The sequence below is a fragment of the Cavia porcellus genome, unplaced genomic scaffold, assembly GCF_034190915.1.
Source record: "Cavia porcellus strain 051 isolate PalLab524CR breed Dunkin Hartley unplaced genomic scaffold, mCavPor4.1 scaffold_15, whole genome shotgun sequence".
Lineage (NCBI taxonomy): Eukaryota > Metazoa > Chordata > Mammalia > Rodentia > Caviidae > Cavia > Cavia porcellus.
In genome coordinates, this window is record NW_026947498.1 from 65,508,521 (window position 1) to 65,527,643 (window position 19,123).

The following is a 19,123-nucleotide window of genomic DNA, read 5'->3' on the forward strand; positions in this document are numbered from 1 at the left end:
GGTCGTGCCACTGATGGTGAAGCAAGAAATACCCTCTCTGAGCTTTACTGTTCCGGCTGCAAAGAACAAAACGTTTTCAACATGTTACAGAATGGGAGCAATTACCATTATAAGGCATTCATTGCCTTGTTTCCTAGGAAGACCCCATCCCCAGTGTGGGGTGGGGAAGACAGGGCGGGACTGGGCAGAATCGCGGCCATCTTTGTAAAGGGAAGCCATCTTTGTGTGGGGCGTCCGCTCGCTCTGCCGCCATCTTTGAGTAGGGCAGCGCTTTCGTCGCGCTGCCCGGGTGACACTACAGTGGATCAGCCGGCGATGGAGCTGGGGGCGAGCTCTCGGTTTCTGCTCTGGCTGCTGTTGCTACTCCTAACCCCCGTGCGGGGCCGCCAGAAGGAGTCAGGTGGGCTCCGGCGGGCCCGCGCCCGCAGTCTGGGCGCTTCTCATCCCCCAGCCCCCCGCGCGGCCGGCGCCTGAAGATGCTGTGACCTCTGCATGCGGAGCTGCCCTGCTCCGGGCGGGGACCCTGGCGGGCGTGGGAACCCCAGCCACTCGGATGGGGCGCGCGCGCACGTTACCAGAAGAGACGAAGGAGGGTTAATGTCTGTGGCTGTTAATCGATCCTCTCCCAGGGGCTGAGTTTGAATAGAAGGTGACAGTCCGCGTCACAGCCTAGTTTATCGCTAGCCTGGTAGGGGCCGAGTTTATAGATTGCATTTCCAATTTCCAGTTGTACACACTTGATGTCTCAGGCAGAGGAGCAGACTTGATTTAGGCGCTGGCGATTTGCAGAAAAAAAAATTTCCAGGCTTTCGTTTCCATTAGTGGGATGGGAAGGGGATTTCTACTAGCTTGCATTTGTTGGTGCTGGCTGCCTGCCGGCTTGCTGCTACCGAGTATGCTCAGGAGGTATTTTGTTAACTCTTCTTTAATTCACTTTTTGAAGGTTCAAAATGGAAGGTATTTATTGACCAAATTAACAGGGCTTTGGAGAATTATGAACCCTGTTCAAGTCAAAACTGCAGCTGCTACCGTGGGTGAGTTCTTTTTTTCTGTCCAATATTGAGACTAAATTTTTGTCACAAGAATACCCTGAGATCGCTGAGAGACCTTGCTTGCAGCGGTTAGAGCCAAGCATTTCTTCAAAGAGGAAAATATCCCTGAGGTGGTTCTCCTATTTCTTTGGAATGGAGAGTCCCTGGAAGATGAGAGGCCCCTAGGTCTCCGCAGTAGCGCCACTCCCCGTGAGACCAGAGTCCATGTGCTTGGCTGTTAGTTCACTGAAGGAAAGCTTCCTGAGATCTAGGTCTGTGTCTCCCCCCCCCATCCGAGATTGAGGATTGAACCCAAGTCCTTCACACTGAATCACATCCTCAGATCTTGTATTTTTCATGGTGAGACAGCGTCTTGCCAAGTCACTGTGTTGCTGGGCTGGACTTAACTTGCAGCTTTTCCTGCCTCAGTCTCCCAGAGTACCGGGTTTACAGTTGTGCATCACCTTGCCCCACCCAGGCCTTTGTCTGTGTTATATACCTGGTACCGGCCCTTGAGTGTACTCAATAAATATTGTTGAAGGGATGAAAATACTTAACAATAAATCTAATAATTTCTTGTTGATTGTCTTTAAAATATACAGTTAGGTCTGAGACTTGGTATGGTACAAAGATAATTCTGTACAGTGAAAACAGCTACCTGAAAAGTTCACCTGATGCTCATGGTACTTTGAGAACTTACTATGTCCTGAGCTTTAGAAGAGATACAGAGTGGTTTATTTTCTGGCTACTGCTAGTAGGCTTCTTGGGGCGGGTGTGTGTGTGTGTGTGTGTGTGTGTGTGTGTGTGTGTGTGTATGTCCTCCATATATTCCAGGTGAATATTCCACTGGGATGCATGAATGGTACCTTCTGTGGAGTTCATAGAAAGGGATGTAGGTAAGGCTGTAGGGTTGGCTGGAGGACACGATGTACCATGGATATCGGGGGAACTTGGATCGGACTAGGAAGGGGCAATCCAGATATAGGACGGTGCTGACTGTTTTGTGGCTTTGTTGTGTTTGATGTTTTTTGATTTGTCATCGTGTTTCTGGGGAATCGCTCGCTGTCTGTGCCCTCTTGTCCCTGCAGGTCGTTGGCCGTCCTGGGGGGTGAACCCAGAACTTCATGCTAGACAAGCGCCTTTCCATACATGGAGCTCAGACTGGCATTCTTTCTAGAACTGAACACCAGTGCACTCAGGAAGCACACCACTTTCTTGGTCTGCTTTCCTCAAGGATTCCCATTTCTTCACAGTATCATCGAAGAAGATCTGACCCCTTTCCGAGGTGGCATCTCCAGGAAGATGATGGCAGAAGTAGTGAGCCGAAAGTTAGGGACCCACTATCAGGTCATTAGGAACAGATTATACCGAGAAAATGACTGCATGTTTCCCTCAAGGTAAGATTTAACAGGTAGATTTTGTCTTCTGATATTTGTACCTGCAGGCTTACTTGATACTGCTCTTAGAAGCCAGTTGAGAGAAATAAATAGCAAATCCTTTCCACATTTCAGGGGAATACAAAATATAGAAATAACGAGTTTGTCTCCTTGCCTGGAAATTTTTCTTGCCAACTCCTCTATCAAAGCCTATTGTCTTCTTCATGAGGCCTGACTGTGGCTCCGCCCTTTGTTAGTTTCCTTCCTTGGCTATAGTAGCTGCATGCTGATGAGATCTAGGAAGGTGAGCTGGACTGAAGGAGGAAAAGAAGACTAGGTATTTGAGTGTCTGACTTACTAAGTTGCCTGGGCTGAGCTGGGCTGAAACTTGCAGATCCTCCTGCCTCAGCCTCCCAGAGTGCTACAATTAGAGGTGTGTACCCCCATACCCAGCCTAGACTTTTTGATGTTTGCTAATTTGATTGGTAAAATTGTCATCTAGTTTCATTGATATTCTTTATCATTAATATAGCTTGAGTATGTTTATTAACCTTTTATATTTTGTAGTTATCTTCCTAGATATAAAATTTTTAATTAATTTAATATAGGAACTCACTGTAATTTAGGCTGGCCTCAAACTTGTGATCCTCTTGCCTCAGCCTCCTGAGTGCTGGAATTATAGACGTATACCTGGTTATAAAATTATGTTAGCATTTGAGAGGCCCATTGCAAGTTCAAGACCAGCCTGGGGTACAAAGTGAGCCCAAGGCCAACTTGAATTGCATAGTGAGACCCTGTCTCAAAAAGATAAAAAAATAAATAAATAAAATAAAAGTACGTTAAAGCAGTGATTTCCATGGCGTCAGAAAATTTTGATTAAGCCTTAGATGCTTCCCTTGTATGTTGCTGGTGAGGACCTAAAGGATGGAGCAGAAATAAGGTAAACCATCAGTATTTCTTTCTTTCTTTTTTTTGTTTGTCTTTTTTGTTTTTTATTGGTACCAGGGATCGAACTCATGACTGCACATTTGCAAGGCAGACGCTTATGCCGCTGAGCTAAATCCCCAGCCCCAACCATCAGTATTTCTTTTCTTTCAAGGTATCTTCGGACTCAGGAGGCTAAGGCAGAATGATTGATGCAAGTTCGAGGCTAGCCTAGGCTACAAAGTGAGTTCAAGGTCAACCTGAACTGCATAGTGAAACTCTCTCTCAAAAAAGACCCCCAAAACAAACAAACAAAAAAACTCCTTAGAAATCAGGTATGGTGGCACACACCTGTAATCTCAGCAGTTGGGAACCTGAGGCAGGAAGAGTGCCACAATTTCAAGACCAACCAGTGCTATGTAGTGACAGCCTGTTTCAAAAACCAAAACACCTGAGCATCCCAGTGAGTTCAGTTAGATAGCAAAGTTATAGTCCTCATGTCATGTAAACACTTTTTCTGCCTTGGAAAACTAATTTTACAATACTCAGGCTGAGGCAGGAGGATCATTGTGAGTTCAAGATCAGTCTGAGCTGCAAAATGAGCTCAAGGCCAGTCTGAATTGTGTAGTGAGAGCCTGTCTCAGAAAAAAACAAAACAAACAAACCTAATTTTAATAGTGTTCTGTATTTAAGTTGAAGACAGACAGGAAAGATTTTCTTCATAAATTATTAAGACTGATCTGGAAATAAAGATGGTATCTGTGTTAACTGGCTTCCTGTTATTAAAAAAAATCCTTGGACTCATTAGAAATCAGATTTACTCTGGCTGTCAGTGCAGATATTCTGGTCCATGTTCTCTGGGCCCCATCACTGTGGGCCTGTGGTGAGACAGCATATCATGGCAGGAGCGCATGGTGGAGTAGGTTGGTCACATCACAGTCTCCTTCAAAGGCCAGTCCCTGTGACTCAGCCTCCCAGTAGGCTTTACCTCTTAAATAAGTTTTTACCACTTCCCAATAGCACCAAACTGAAGACAAAGCCATTAACATATAAGCCTTCCAGTGGGCCTTTTAGATCCTAACTATAGCAGTATGTTTCTGAGAAGCAAAACCCAGGGAACACAATCGGAAAATTAGCTCTCCCAGTTCCTATCAGAATGCGTGTCTTGCCTATTAAACTGTTCCACCTCAGGGAAGAAGAAACTGGAAATGAACAGAGAAGTGGCAAGAGTACTAATAATACTCCCTTTTAATTTAAGCTGAGATGATTTATTTGTGAAATGTTATTGTGTTATAAGCTGGAGTAGCTTAGCTATGAATGATAGCTCATACGTTATAGAAAAATGGACTAAACGGTTTAGAAGCATTGCTTTTAGGAGGCTTTACAGCAAACTGATGAGCTGAACACTGGCTTGCGTCACTTTTAGACAGTTTTTGGGTGTGGGGTGGGGATCAAACTCATGATCTCGCATTTGCAAGGTAGGCGCTTATGCCGCTGAGCTAAATTCCTGGCCCCTTGTGTCACTTTTAAGACAGAATTGGAACCCTTCTTTGTCCTAGAGCCTTTGGGAACTGCTCTGGTGACTGTTTTCTGGTTGGCAGGTGTAGTGGTGTTGAGCACTTTATTTTGGAAGTTATTGGGCACCTCCCTGACATGGAGATGGTGATCAATGTGCGTGATTATCCTCAAATTCCTAAATGGATGGAGCCTGCCATCCCAGTCTTCTCCTTCAGTAAGGTGAGTACATGAAGAGTCACAGGTGGACGGGGCGACAACAGGTGGTCCTCTAGGATATTAGCAAGAGATTATCATCCTGAGGTAGAGCGAGGTGGGTAGGGGTGAGGATGGAGCCTGAGGTCCAGGAAGGGGTCTGTGTCCCTATTTGGTCAGTTATTGAGTACTAATACTAAAGAGACGGAGCTGAACATGTGTAAATAATGCAGGTTGGCTTAAGTGCCTGTAGGACTAGAGGTGATGGCTAAGGACTAAGAGGCCTGAAGAACCTGCAGGGCCTTCAGGTGGGGCTCTGAGATCCCTCAGCCTGTGAGGTGCACCCAAGAAAGGTCATGAACTTGGAGTTGGGGAATGCCCTCACTCAGAAATATTTGTAGAGCTAGAGTGGTAGAATACTTGCTTAGAACATGCAGTGTCCTAAGTTTGATCCCCAACATTGCAAACAAAAAAAAAAAAATTTTTTTTTTTTTTTTTTTTAAACTGGGGATCAAACTCATGACTGCGCGCTTACTTAGGCTGCTGAGCTAAATCCTCGGCTCCTAAAACAAAAATTTTTTGAGGTCCTATAATGAGAGAGTGCTAAATATCATCAGTCCTATCTATCACTATATTCTAGGGGTTCAGCAGGGCTAAAAGTGAACCTGAAGGTGTTAGATAGCCCCATTTGTTTGGTCCAGTGTCCTGCAGATACTGCGATAGTCACTATGGAGGACAGGAAAAGCCAGGACACACCTATGGGCTTGGAGATGTTGGGACAGTAAAAATCTTGTCGGTATCCAGTGTGCATGGATAATATACTGGCAGGGATGGGCCTTGGTTCCCTAGAGACTAGGTATGAAAGCATTTGGGGGTGAAGATGGGGGGGTTGGAAGCCAGTGGATGGAAGGTGCTGTGGGGGGAGAGTAGGTTCAGGGAAACCTTCCATGGATGTCAAGGAAAGGAACACCATCTCTGATTTGGTTTTTCCAAAGCAGAAAGCCCTTTAATTCCCACTTTTTCATTTCTTCTTCTTTTTTTTTTTTTCCTGGTACTGGGGATCGAAATCATGACCTTGTACTTGCCAGGCAGGTGCTTATGCCACTGAGCTAAATCCCCAGTCCCACTTTTTCTTTATCACAGTTTCTTTTCTCTCTGTACTTGTTTATTTCCTGTGTTGCAAGTGAGATGAGGCCACATTTGTATTGCATTGCCTATGGTTTAGTCTCATTGTTTGTTGTGAAACTCCCAGAAGAACAGATAGACTCCCATTTAAGTCAGTAAGGCTCTTGTGTCTGTTACATATTCTGTTGTTTCTGTGGGTAATGGAGTATGACCGTCAGTACACTAACATTCCTGTCATTTTTTTTCTTCCATTTTACTTTTTAAAATCAGAGATGTCTAGTTTCCAAGAGATTTTAGCCTGTCAACTTTATAGTTATATGCTTCCCTTTAGGTGGGAAGTCCTTGATGAATCACATATTCTTAAGGTTTGAGAGAACTCAAACAGCATATTACAAATGTAATCACATGAAATGCGATTATGAAAAAATAGTAGAGGTAAGGGTTTGTCACTGGCCAGATGTAAATATAAAAAGCAACAAATGATGTCAGATTTTCTTCAAAAGATATATGGTGATACACTTTCTCTCCATTTTGCTCATTGGTGCTACTGACCCTGTGTCAAGGAATGGCCCAGGATTTATTGATCAGTCAGTGTGAACATAATAGGTAACACTGCCTAACAATTACTGAGTACTTACTATGTGCCAGATATATTTCTGAGTTCTTGCTCTCAAGACAGCCCCTAGGCAGACTGTAGTGTAGCAAGCCTGTAATCTCAGTACTCTGCGAGCCTGAGACAGGAGGATGGCAAGTTCCAGCCCAGCCTGGGCAGTTTAGTGACTTAATGAGACTCTGCCTAAAAATAACAAAATAAAACAAGTCTGGGGTTGTTGCTCTGTGTAAAAGCTCCGAGTCCCATCCCCAATACCACCACAAACCAAACAAAAAAGCAAAACAAAACACAAAAACCAAAAAAAAACAGGTTAGAAAATAACTTAAGGCCGTGGAAACTCCGAGAGTAATAGTGGTTAAACAAGGAGAGAACACTGTGATTATTCACATTGGGCATATTATTTCTGTACACCAAAAACCTTAATGGTGCACATCCTCTAGAAAAACAGAATTTTGGGGAACTGAAAACACTGAGCCTTAATATGGTTCTAAGTTCTGGGATTTGATGAGCTTGCAGATTTTAACCTGAGGGCCTCTTTAGTGTTTTAATCTGTAGATTGTGGACATTGCAGAATAGAGGCACTGTATCTGGCAAGTTGGTATCATAACAAGGCCTTTGTCCATATCTTGTGTCATGAGTGCAGTTTGCGTTTTCTTGCTCTGTTCTAAGACTTATTGATAATGGCTTTTCTGTTTCTGCTGAAGACATCAGAGTACCATGATATCATGTATCCTGCTTGGACGTTTTGGGAAGGGGGACCTGCTGTTTGGCCAATTTATCCTACGGGTCTCGGACGATGGGACCTCTTCAGAGAAGATCTGGTAAGGTAGGTCCCATAGGGAGGTTTTAGTTCTGTCATTTGGTGAGTTTTCTTGAAATAAGGAGTAGAATAGGGACAATGTTTACTTGAAAATAACTGACTTTTAAGTTAATAAAGGATAGAAAATTGTTTCTAGCCTAAGCAATATTGAGCTTGTATAAAAGTGTTGGCATATTCATAAACAGGGCAAGAGAGTCTTTCCTAAACGGTCAGCAGTGCCTTGGTGGGGAGGATGACGGGAGCTTTTTGTTTATTTTTTAAGTTTCTTGTACTTTAAAGATTCTTTAAGTGAAAAATGAATGACTATGTTGTGGGAGGAGGTGGAAAATTCCTTGGAAGAACATAAACTTACCTGATAATTGATAACTGAGTCCTTTAGGTAAGGATGAGAGGGTATGGTGGTCTCATAGTTATCTTAAGAGCCTGTTTACTTCAGCTTGGGTGGACTGGCTCAGAAGGCTGAGGCGGGAAGATCACTGAGTTCCAGCCAGCGTGGGCTACATCACAAGACATTGTCAAAACAAAACAAAACAAAACACAAAAAACCTAAAAGCAAAAAAAAAAAAAAATTTTTTTTTTTGGTATCAGGGATCAAATTCATGATCTTGCGCTTGCCAGGCAGGCACTTACACCACTGAGCTAGATCCCCAGCCTTCTAAAACAAAATTAAGTGCAAGTTAATTTCAGATCCTCTTTGTTTATGACTGAAATGTTTTGATTTGTGGACTGACTCCTTAGTACCCAGCTGCATTTTACAGAAATGATTGGTGCTTAATTAAGCCATGCATGGTGGTATATGCCTGTAATCTCAGTGTTTTGGATGCCGAGGATTACAAATTGTAGCCCAGCTTGGGCAATTTATTGATTTTTGTGTTTGTCAAAAAGGGGTAGAAGACTGGTGGGGTAGGGAAGGTGTAGCTTGGTGTTTTAGGGTTCAAGCCCTAAAACAAAAGTAGAACCAGAAAACCCAAAAATCAGCACTTGTGCTAACTTTTGGAATATATCTCATGTCAGTCTTTTCTGGGGTAGAAGGACAGCATGAAGTTAATTCAAATTTCTGTGAATAGCTGTCATTTCATACAGTGTCTTCTTCCTGAAGGGTCACAGAGGGCCCAGTCCCTAGGAACAGCTAAAGCCCTGTGGGTGGATAAAAGTCAATCTCTTCTCTAGCAGCCATAATTTGAGAAATTTTTTAAAAATGTAACTAGGTTTCATATTTTGTATAACTAGATTGGAAAACGTCTTTGTCAGCTATTTATTTCAGGGCTATGGGAGTGAAGCCCAGCGAAAGTCAAGTGACTCATGCAAGATCAGGAGCAAACCTAAGCTTGAAGTCCAGGTTCCTGAGTGCGTAGTACTGTGCCAGCTAATGCTGCCTAAAGCCTCCAGAAGGAGCCTTTGACTTCTTTTTTTCTTAAAGTTGGTTTTTTGCATTGGCCTTCAGTGTTCGGTTATTTATTTAGATTTGATAACATCCAGGACCTTTACAGTGAGCTGTATTCCCAGCCCTTTTTAATTTAGTTTTTAAAACATTGAAACAGGGTCTTGCTCATTTACTTTAAACATGTCATTTAGAATTTAAGAGCTTATCTTTCAGAAAATTAATGTTGTTAATTTATTAATGCATCAGTTCATTTGTAGATATTTCTATCAAGCCCCTCCAGAACAGCAGAATGATAACAAAAGGAATCAGATTTGTTCCTTCAGATTTGTTCTTTTGATGGGGCTTTATCAAGTTTATTTAAAAATATGGGCAGGTGTGGTGGCACATGATGGTAATTCCAACACTCATGAGGCTGAAGCAGGAGGATCACCATGATCACTTATAGCTTGGGCTACATAGTGAGTTCAACACCAGCTTGTATTACATAGTGAGACCCTGTCTCAAATAAATTAAATGAATGGGTGAATGCATGAATAAATGAAAAGCCCTGAGCTAATATTCAGAAATGGTTACATATCCTTACGTAGTTGAAAATATGTAGAAACTAATCAAAATTATATTTTTAGGTCAGCAGCACAGTGGCCATGGGAAAAGAAAAATTCTACAGCATACTTTCGGGGATCAAGGTGATTATTTTCCTGTAATCTTTTACAGAAGTATTCAGAGGTATTCTTCCAAGCCGTGTGTAAAATACAGGTAATCTTGAGACTACAGTAAACTCTGTAGTTCAGAGAGAAAGCTAACTCGGAAATAAGTGTAGAATCACAGAATCTTGTTCTACAGAATTCAGTGATTCACCTAAATCACTGTGAACTGAGCCGAAATTTAGAAGCTCTGTCTGCCAGGAGCTGTTGAGAGCACCCGAGCCTGAGGGCAAGCAGAGCTCACGGTTTCCTCCGAGCAGCTCGTGTTGGTGCTGCAGCCAGTCTGCTGGTTGCTGCTGCTTGGAATTGTTCCCAGGTCTCCTGCTGCCTTGTCCTGTATGCTGAAGCCCTGTGGCCATGTGGCTGCCAGACTGTGCTTAATAGACAGATGGAGGCTGGTGAGCGTGGAGAGGGAGGGGGAGAGAGAGAAGGAGATGAAGAGGGAGTAGAGACACCCTGCTGTTCAGGATTGTATCCCCGCTGCACAGTGTCTGCCTGGCGGGTGGATACACAGTACGTATGTGTGGGACAAATGAACAGCAAAGACCATTTGTGAAGGGGAAGGTCGGTGTGATTGTGCACATCTGTAATCCCAGCACACGAAGAGGCTTAAGGAAGAAGAGCACAAGTTCTAGCCTACCCTGAGGGATTTAGAGACCTAATGACATCCTGTCTCAAAATAAAGAATGAAAAAGGGTGGCAGATGTAGCTCGGGTTCAATCCAGTACTAGGAAGAAAAAAGGGGAGGGGATTTAGGTGGGGGGGAAGAAGGCTTTTGCAGGTTTTGTTTTTGTTTGGTTTTGAGACGGGGACTCATTATGTAGTACAGGCTAGCCTTGAACTCATTTATATAGTCCAAGATGGCCTAAAATTCACAATTCTTCCTGCCTCAGCCTCCCAAATCCTGGGATTACAGGCACGAGCCACCATGCCCAGTGAGTTTTACAGTTTTTACGTTGGCTGCATACCAGCTCAGGCAGGGGACTGTAGGTTGTGTGAGCCTTTACCCACTACTTACTGTTCCTAAATTTTCTGATCACCAGCTCCAGAGATAACAGATTCTTAATTTGGAGTTTATAGCTGGTCTGCGGGAGTTTTAGGACCTCCTGGAAATTGAATGGGGAAGGTTGCATTTTTTCAGTCTCAAGGGATCTGTGACCCTTTGTATGTCAAGGACCCCTGCTGTTTAGACCATATGAGTTTTTCCACTTACCAGCTTCAGATTTTGAAGTGTATTTAGTTTTTGTTTTTGTTTCATTTTCTATCTTAAACATTATACTGGACTTTATAGAGCATGTACAACAAAGGTCATGTCATTATTCTGGTAATTATGGTTATGTGGTCATTTACCTAGCCACATAGCTATGGATACCTGTGATGACAGAGCTGACATGAACCTTCCTAAAAAGGGAAGACTACATGAACCTTATATGGGATACAGCTGCAGAGACCAGAACAACACACCCTCTGATACTGGATGCAGCTAAGAAAACCTAGCACTCCCCTTCCTGAAGGTACAGTGTAGACAGCCCAAACCACCCAGGTGCTGTAGTGCCCAGGATGCTCCCACTGTGCCCTTCAGGGATGGGAAGTGTAGATAATTCAGGAACCAGTGAATTTTCTGTTTGTACAGGAAGCCACTGCCCAAGCGCTGGTATTGTGTACCTTTCAGCTATGGGAACAATATTAAAGTATAGGCCACATAGCTATATGTCATGTGTTTCCTTCATAGGACAAGTCCAGAACGGGATCCTCTCATTCTTCTGTCTCGGAAAAACCCAAAACTTGTTGATGCAGAGTACACCAAAAACCAAGCCTGGAAATCTATGAAAGTAATCAGCAAACATCTGAATAGAACTACTGCAGCAGTGAACATTCTTGCTCAGAGAACATTGCCACCGAGTAGAATCTGATTGGGTTTCCTCAGTGGTGAGATGAATACAGAGCGAGTTCTACCAATCAGTATTAGCACAGATGTCAGTTTTTCGATTTCAAACACACTGCTTGTCTGGCCATATTACGAGTAAGGTATTATACTACTTTGGAAGTTTAAGCCAGAGATCAGAAGCTTTTTCTGGGAAAGCCAGGTAGTAAAGACTTCATCTGTGCAGGCCATATGGTTTCTGTCTTAGTTACCCTCCTCCGCTGAGGCAGGGGGAAAGCAGCCATAGGCAACAGGTAAACAAATGAGCGCGCCTCTTTCTTAATTAAACCTTTATGATCAGTGAAATCTGAATTTCATGTAGCTTTCACAGGCCATATGTAAGGTATTTTTTTTGGCTTTGTTTTAAGATGTGAAAATGGTCAGTCCTTGGGTTCTACAAAGCCAAGTGGTGGGTTGCATTTGTCCTGTGAGCTATAGTTTCCCAAACCTTGGTTTAAACTAATGGTTCAAAATAAACAAAACCAGAGAGCTTAAACAGTGAATCAAATAAATCCATCTCTGGAAGCCCAGGCAGCTTCATTTCTTTAAAACATCCCAAATGATTCCAAGGTGAAGCCAAAAATTTGACTCTTTTAATCTAGAGTCTATCTCTGTCCTCTGATTGCATTCCCACCAGCTTGAATGACCAGCGGTACCACATTGGGTGGAATTTTATATTTTATTAGTAAAAAGACCAATAAGAATGTTCATATCAGTTTGTGCCACCAAAGTTCAAGCCTCTTAATGGGCCAGTCCTGTATGGTTCAAGCCACTTTACAGCAAGACGTACAAATTAGTGCCTCATTGTGAATGTGTTAAATCTATGACTTACTGTCTTAATGAACTTAGAGCCCTAAATTTCCTCACCTGAAATTTCCATATGCCATATGAGGATGCTATAAAAAAGGTTTGAACTTCTTGGGAGAGAAAAGTATCTAATAAGTATCATTTGATACAGTTTTGAGCAAATGAGTTTAAGGAACTGTTCAGTAAAAGTATGAAAAAATGCATTTAGCATACAAGTTGTTAGGTGCAGTGCCCTCATCAAGCTCCCTATCCACTAAAGAGGGTGGGATGGATGTGGAGTTTCAGTCCAGTGCCCCCAGGTGCCAGCAGGTGAACTCAAAGAGTGAGCCAGAGAGACCACTAAGAGCTGCAGCTGGTTGCTGCCAAAGGGGAATAGTTTTCAGATCTTGCTTTGTGTTATATTTTGTTTTCTTCAAGAAAAATTAGAAATCTAGATTTTTTCAAGAAACAAGAGAGCACCTGTAAATGTTGGTAATGGTTTCAGTTTTTTTTTTTAAACTGCCTTCTATGCCAAGAAAATTTGTGTATGGGCTCCCTTCCTAAGGCCAGCCAGCCAGTGCTGTGTGCATAATTACCCACAGTGAAGTGGGCTGCAGGTTGACTCTTGAGTTCAAAGCATGTAGCAACATAGCTTCAGGGGAGCTCAAATTCCAATCAGACACACCTGCTTTGAAATCCTAGTGTCACATGACCCTGAGCAAGTTTCTGAGCTTTTGAAAGCCTTGACTTCTCATCTGTTTAATGAGAATAATAATGTCCCCTGAGTATGTTTGTCATGAGGCAAAAACGAGTTTATGCTGATGAAAAGTTTAACAGTGCTTGCTACGCATGGGTTGCCCATAATGCTACCACTGCTAATACTGATGACTTTTTCACTTAAAGGATACCTTGGGAAAACCAGCAGCTAAAGATGTCCATCTTGTGGATCACTGCAAATACAAGTATGACTCCTAGAGCTCCTGACTCCTTGTTTCCGTATTGCTTCTGAAATAGCCTTGCTGTGGATGAGAACTTAAATACCAAGATCCAGCATTCTTTTTTGTTTGTTTTTTTGATGTAGCATTCTTTTTTTTTTTGTCTTTTTCCTTTTTATCGGTACCAGGGATCGAACTCCCGACTGCCTGCTTACAAGGCAGGTGCTTATGCCGCTGAACTAAATCCCCAGCCCCTGATGTAGCATTCTTAATCATTTAGCTGACTTTTATGGAGGCGGCCCTCTGTACAAACTGAGTGCGGTGGGAACTGTAGAGAAGTATGAAACAGGTTCCCTGCTTTTGGAGAGCTTGCTATTTATTAAAGTACTGGGGTTATCCTTTTCCACATACCAACCATCCACAAGTTGACATGACGCTAAATATTTGTCAGGTTCATATAATGAGGGGCTGGGAAATGTGGTTCAGGGGTACAAGCATGTGTTTAGCATGTTTAAGGTCTTGGTTTGATCCTCAGCATGTATATGATACATGGATATATATATATATATGCCAGGATTCAGAATCTGTTAAACATAAACACAGGCAGAGAGAGAGATGATGAGGGGATTCAGAAATAAGAATGCTGATTACATACACAGAACTGTAGACTAAGAGCAGCTCTATTTGGAGAGAGGTGCGTGAGAAATGTGGAGAAGAAAATGTTACTTTTTCCTAAGTTCTTATTTTGTGGGAGGAATCCATGACCCAGTCTCACTGTGTAGTTAAGCCCAGGCTCATGTCAGTCCTCCTGAATGCTGGGATTACAGGTGTATGACAGTGCATCTGGCTAACGTAGCCTTTTTTCCAAGAAGCATTTTTTTGAAGATTGATGAGGTTACGTCTATTCCCCCTTCACTTCAGGAGAAGAAGGTGATGTCCAGGAAAAGGGATGTCCTTGACCAGATGGGCTATGTTAGCGGAAAAACAAGACTGGGAGGCTATTAACAGTTACTAGGTATAGATAGCTAAGCCTATGAATTTTATTTTTCACTCAGTTTTTAATGTGCATCATTGAACATTTCTGTTTTTTCTCAGGTATGTCCCGAATTCGCCACAGTCTATGATAATTTCCTTTTGAGCTTTGTACCCTTTTCCCCCATCACCAAGCTTTTGAACTTACATAGTTCTGTATAGAGAAAGTGTCTCTCTTGTTTTTTACCTGACACTTCCAGAGCAACCTACAGCCCCAGCCCTGGAAGTTTATGGAGACCCCACAGAGGCATACAGATGTGTCCCGCAAAACTGAAAATGAGAAGGCGGGAGAGGAGTCACAAGAGGAGGGAGTAAGAAGAAAGATTATATTGGTGACAATAGGGATAGAGTAAACACATGTATTTGGCTCTTTTTTTCCAGGTATCTGTTTAATTTTCGGGGCGTAGCTGCAAGTTTCCGGTTCAAACACCTCTTCCTGTGTGGTTCACTTGTTTTTCATGTTGGCAATGAGTGGCTAGAATTCTTCTATCCAAAGCTCAAGCCCTGGGTTCACTACATCCCAGTCAAAACAGATCTCTCCAATGTCCAGTAAGTACTTGCCCTTCAGTTGAGTCTTAAATGACTGCAATTGACTGCAAAGTCCAGCCATTTACTTTTGATTATATTTTCCAGTGAAAGCTTTAGTCCTGCTTACTTGGTTTGACATTGTATAGCGATGTATTCTTATCCATACAAGCTGTATGTGGGATTTAATTCGAAAGAGTGTTTTAACGCTGGTTCCAGTGTAACATTCAGACAGTATAAAGTAAAAAGGGCTCTAATCCCTCAAAGACTAAAGGCAGGAATGTTTCCTCCTGTTATATTATCAGGTGGGATTTCAGCTCTAACATGAAACTTACCCAAGTAAAGCTTACATTTTGTTTCATGATGGGAAGACATAGGAAAAGATTCAGACAAGGGCCACATATATGAGCCTAGTTCTCTCTTCTGGGGTCCAGCACAAGAATCTGGAGTCGGAGTCCACACATGGTAATGCAGGCTTGTAATCTCAGTACTTGAGAGTCTGAGGCAAAGGGATTGCTAAGAGTTCAAGGTTAAGGCCAGCCTGAACTATAGTGAGACCCTGTCTCAGAAAACCAAAAGAAAAAAAAAAAGAATTTGGAGATATGTAGAAATGTTTTTCACTCTTGAGATTTAGTGTATCATTGAATATTTCTATTTTTTCTCAAATATGTCCAAAACCTGTAATTGCTAGGCTCAAACTTGCAGTCCTCCTGCCTCAGCCTCCAGAGTACTGGGATTGCAGGCATGTGTCACCATGCCTCCTGGCCTAAGCTTATGTTCTTGTTATTATTTTGTTCCTACAAGCACATGGTGTCTTTACCTTAAAGAAATAATGTACCATCCACATGTCTAAAGATCAATGAATGGTCTTTCCTTTCTAACTTAGTATTATTAGTGAGTTTAGCCTACATCTCAGGGTCTAATACTTCTTTGCATTTTAGGGAACTGTTGCAGTTTGTAAAAGCAAATGATGATATCGCTCAGGAAATTGCTGAAAGGTAAGCTCTGTTCATTTTTCCTTTTTCTACTTCGTTACCCTGTGCCCACCCCTGCTTCTTTGTTTTTGTTGAGACAGGGTCTTACTATCTAATCCAGGCTCGCCTCAAACTCACTGTGCCTCAAACTTGTGGCAGTCCTGGTGCCCCAGTCTCCCGAGTGCACCACTACATGCAGTTTGCCACCCCCATTTGCCTAGCTAAAGTTATCTGAATGCTGATTGTTACCATTCATACTTTAGTCTCATGGTATAGAGATAATTCAGAAATGTAACTGTCTGGGTGAAGAACATGTGTGCATTCACTTGTATCCCAAGCTGTATCAAAATAGACTGGATTCTTGAGGTAATTAAGTACTTTTGAGGATCACTGGCTGATAATGTGTTTAAGAGAAAGATGTTAAGTTCTATCGCTAAATGCCTGTATATAATTATGATGGTATAGGGCTTTGTTCTGAGAATTGAAAGAGTCAATTCAGGAATAAGCATTCTGAAAAGGGCTTGGTATAATGCAGCTGACTCAGATGTAAGCTATTTATTAAGTTCTGTGCTTTAAAATATTCATGTTAATCTTTTCTCTAGGGGAAGCCAGTTTATTATAAACCACTTGCAGATGGAAGATGTCACCTGTTACTGGGAGAACCTCCTGACTGAATACTCTAAATTCCTGTCCTATAATGTGACAAGGAGGAAAGGCTATGATCAGATTATTCCCAAAATGTTGAAAACTGAACTGTAGCACTCATAGGACCAGAGTCCTCTGTATGGCAGCAGATCAGCTATCCTGGGAGAAAAGCTTCCCATGAGCATGGCACCTGTACCCTGAACACACGTCATCAAGCCAGACATCTGGTTTTCTTCATGCTGCAGCCACAGCAAGTCTTAAGGAAGATCTAAAACGTGTGTGATACTCGGATATGAAGCACCCCTACTTGGGCTGAATAAGGACCAGAAATCATAAGATGTGATTTTCTACTGGATTTTACCTTAATTTTCTAAAGACAAGTCACAGCCTGTGCCTCAGATCAGCTATGTGTGTATATTCATCACTTTGAAATCAATTGTGTCCATGTAATGATGCCTTTTGCTCCATCACTCTGATCTAGTACCACTCATTGCCACAATTCTTGTTATTCTAGGCTTCATCTCTGTTTCTCTAGTTTAATGTAGAAATTCTATGGGATTTAAGAAAAATATCTGGGCCTCATTTCCTGAAAGGGATAAGCATTAACTGTCACACAGTGCCATAGAGTTCTCTTTGTAAAAGCATAACCTCTGGTATTCAGGAGGTTTCTATAGTGCCACATGGAAACGGCCAATTGCATGAGTAATTATTGCAGTTGGATTTCAAGTTCCTGTTCTGTGCCTTCATGCCCTTCTTTTTGTTGTTTCTTTGAAGGACAAAAAAACAAAAACAAAAGACAAAAAGACAAAAACATTAATAAATTTAGGAAGTGGTCTTAACTCTAGGAGAACTGCTTAAGTTCTTAACTTCTTCCTCACCCTTTGCACATCTTAATATTTTTTCTTAGTAGTAGAAAAGGCTATTGCTGGTGTGCAGGGATCACAAGGAGTCTTCAGGTGCTTAAGCTGGTAATTTAGAACATTCAGTTTTTACATTTATTTATATATACTTGTCTAATTGTTGTTTCCATTTCCCTTTGCGCCCTGTTTTAAAAGTGACATTTGGATAGTAATTTACTCTATCAGAAGTTCTAACAGTAAAAAACAAAGAAACATGTTTAGATTAAAACTCTAGTCCGATGACTTAGAACCATTCTTGTCCCTTAAGTTCAAAACTTCTACAGAAAAATTGACTCTTTTTCCTTTGGCTCTTGAGAATTGTTCAGTGTTAACTACTTTCAAAATTAGTAACTGTAAGACTCAGTCACATAAAATCAGATTTTGTTGCATTTGTCAGAAAGGTGTTTGGTTTTTTAAGTTTAAGGACTTTAGAGATACTGATACTGATAATTGCATGCAGTATGGCAGGCATTTAAAGTTGACTTTTCTGCTTGAGTGCTAACAGTTTATATGGGCCCACTTAGTGGGTACAGTAAGTGTAATCAAAAGGCAGTCCAGTTTTGGTATGTTGAGGTTTTGCCTTGGAACTATAAGGGACCATGAATTACCATTCTTTCTTCCATGTTTTAATTTTGCTTTCTCCAAAATAGGGACAAAATTTGTTCTTCTTTAGGAACCAAAGCTTCATTTCCCTAGGGATGTTTCCCATTTTGCTTCAGGTTGCAGATTAAATATCACCTCTGAATTGTTTCTTTCATTCTGGGTAGTTAGAGGCTACCATAATACCTTCCTTGTGCCAGTATTTCATGATAGTACACTGTAGTTATTTGATTGTTTTTCCTATTCTGCAAGCTTAGCAATGGATGAGAATCATTAGTTCCTCACTTTTATGTCTTCATTATCCAACATAGTGCCTCACACAGAGTAAATACTAAAGAACTTTTGGATGGATAGTAGAATGGATGAAGACAGTTGGCTTACCAGGATCCTCTTTGTAGATTTTCTTGGTATTGGTTTCAACAAGGAAGTGGATAATCAGTGCAAATCCTCACTTGCTGTTCAAAGAGTCAATCAGGAATCTTTGTCTTTAAATGCAGAAGTTGCTCAGATTATATACTTATCTGTTTACCTCATTGCTCAGATTATATACTTACCTGTTTACCTCAGTGTAGATGGTATGAGGATGGTATGTAATATGTAAAGTATATATTTTTGAAAATAATTTGTATCTCTAAAACTTTTGAAGGGTTTTGTCATCATTACTTGCTTAATCCCAAACTTACCCTTTCTTCCTCAAAGATTGATTCTACTAATGGAAAAGTTTCTGTTGCATATAATATAAACAAATGTAATACCGTATATGTAGCAAGGACTACACTTAGTGAATTTGGCAGAGAGCAAACCTACTGTCTCTCATGGAAATTAACTATAGAAGAGGCAGCTCTTGAGTTTTAAAAGCAGAACTCAACAGGGTGGGGTGGAATGATGGTTCTAGGCACACTGTGGTGACTGCTGGAATCATCCCTGATGCATTTACCCTACTGGCAAATACACGTCCTGAGGATATGAGAACTGTATTGTCACATATTGGTCTAATTAAATCCTAAAAATATCAGACACAGAGGAGGAGAAATTATCCCTAATGGTAAAAAAGGTAAGGCTGGATGGCTCATGGAAGTAGGAAATGTGTGTCGGTGACGGAGTCTGAGCTAAAGC

At 41.7% G+C, this 19,123-nt stretch overlaps 1 protein-coding gene across 2 annotated transcripts; it reads left to right on the plus strand.

The window, feature by feature from the left end:
* The first annotated feature begins 246 nt into the window (after positions 1–246).
* Positions 247–18,644, plus strand: Poglut1 (protein O-glucosyltransferase 1). 2 transcript variants are annotated; one of them, XM_003469217.5, is made up of 11 exons: positions 247–400; positions 944–1,034; positions 2,285–2,428; positions 4,933–5,068; positions 7,484–7,605; positions 9,610–9,669; positions 11,420–11,519; positions 13,301–13,359; positions 14,746–14,913; positions 15,831–15,887; positions 16,466–18,644. In XM_003469217.5, exons 1-11 carry the CDS (start codon positions 316–318, stop codon positions 16,620–16,622), a joined length of 1,179 nt encoding a protein of 392 aa, XP_003469265.1. In that variant the 5' UTR covers positions 247–315; the 3' UTR covers positions 16,623–18,644. The 2 variants fall into 2 exon arrangements, with proteins under 2 accessions (XP_003469265.1, XP_063081090.1); XM_063225020.1 differs by lacking the exon at positions 9,610–9,669.
* Positions 18,645–19,123: the final 479 nt, after the last annotated feature.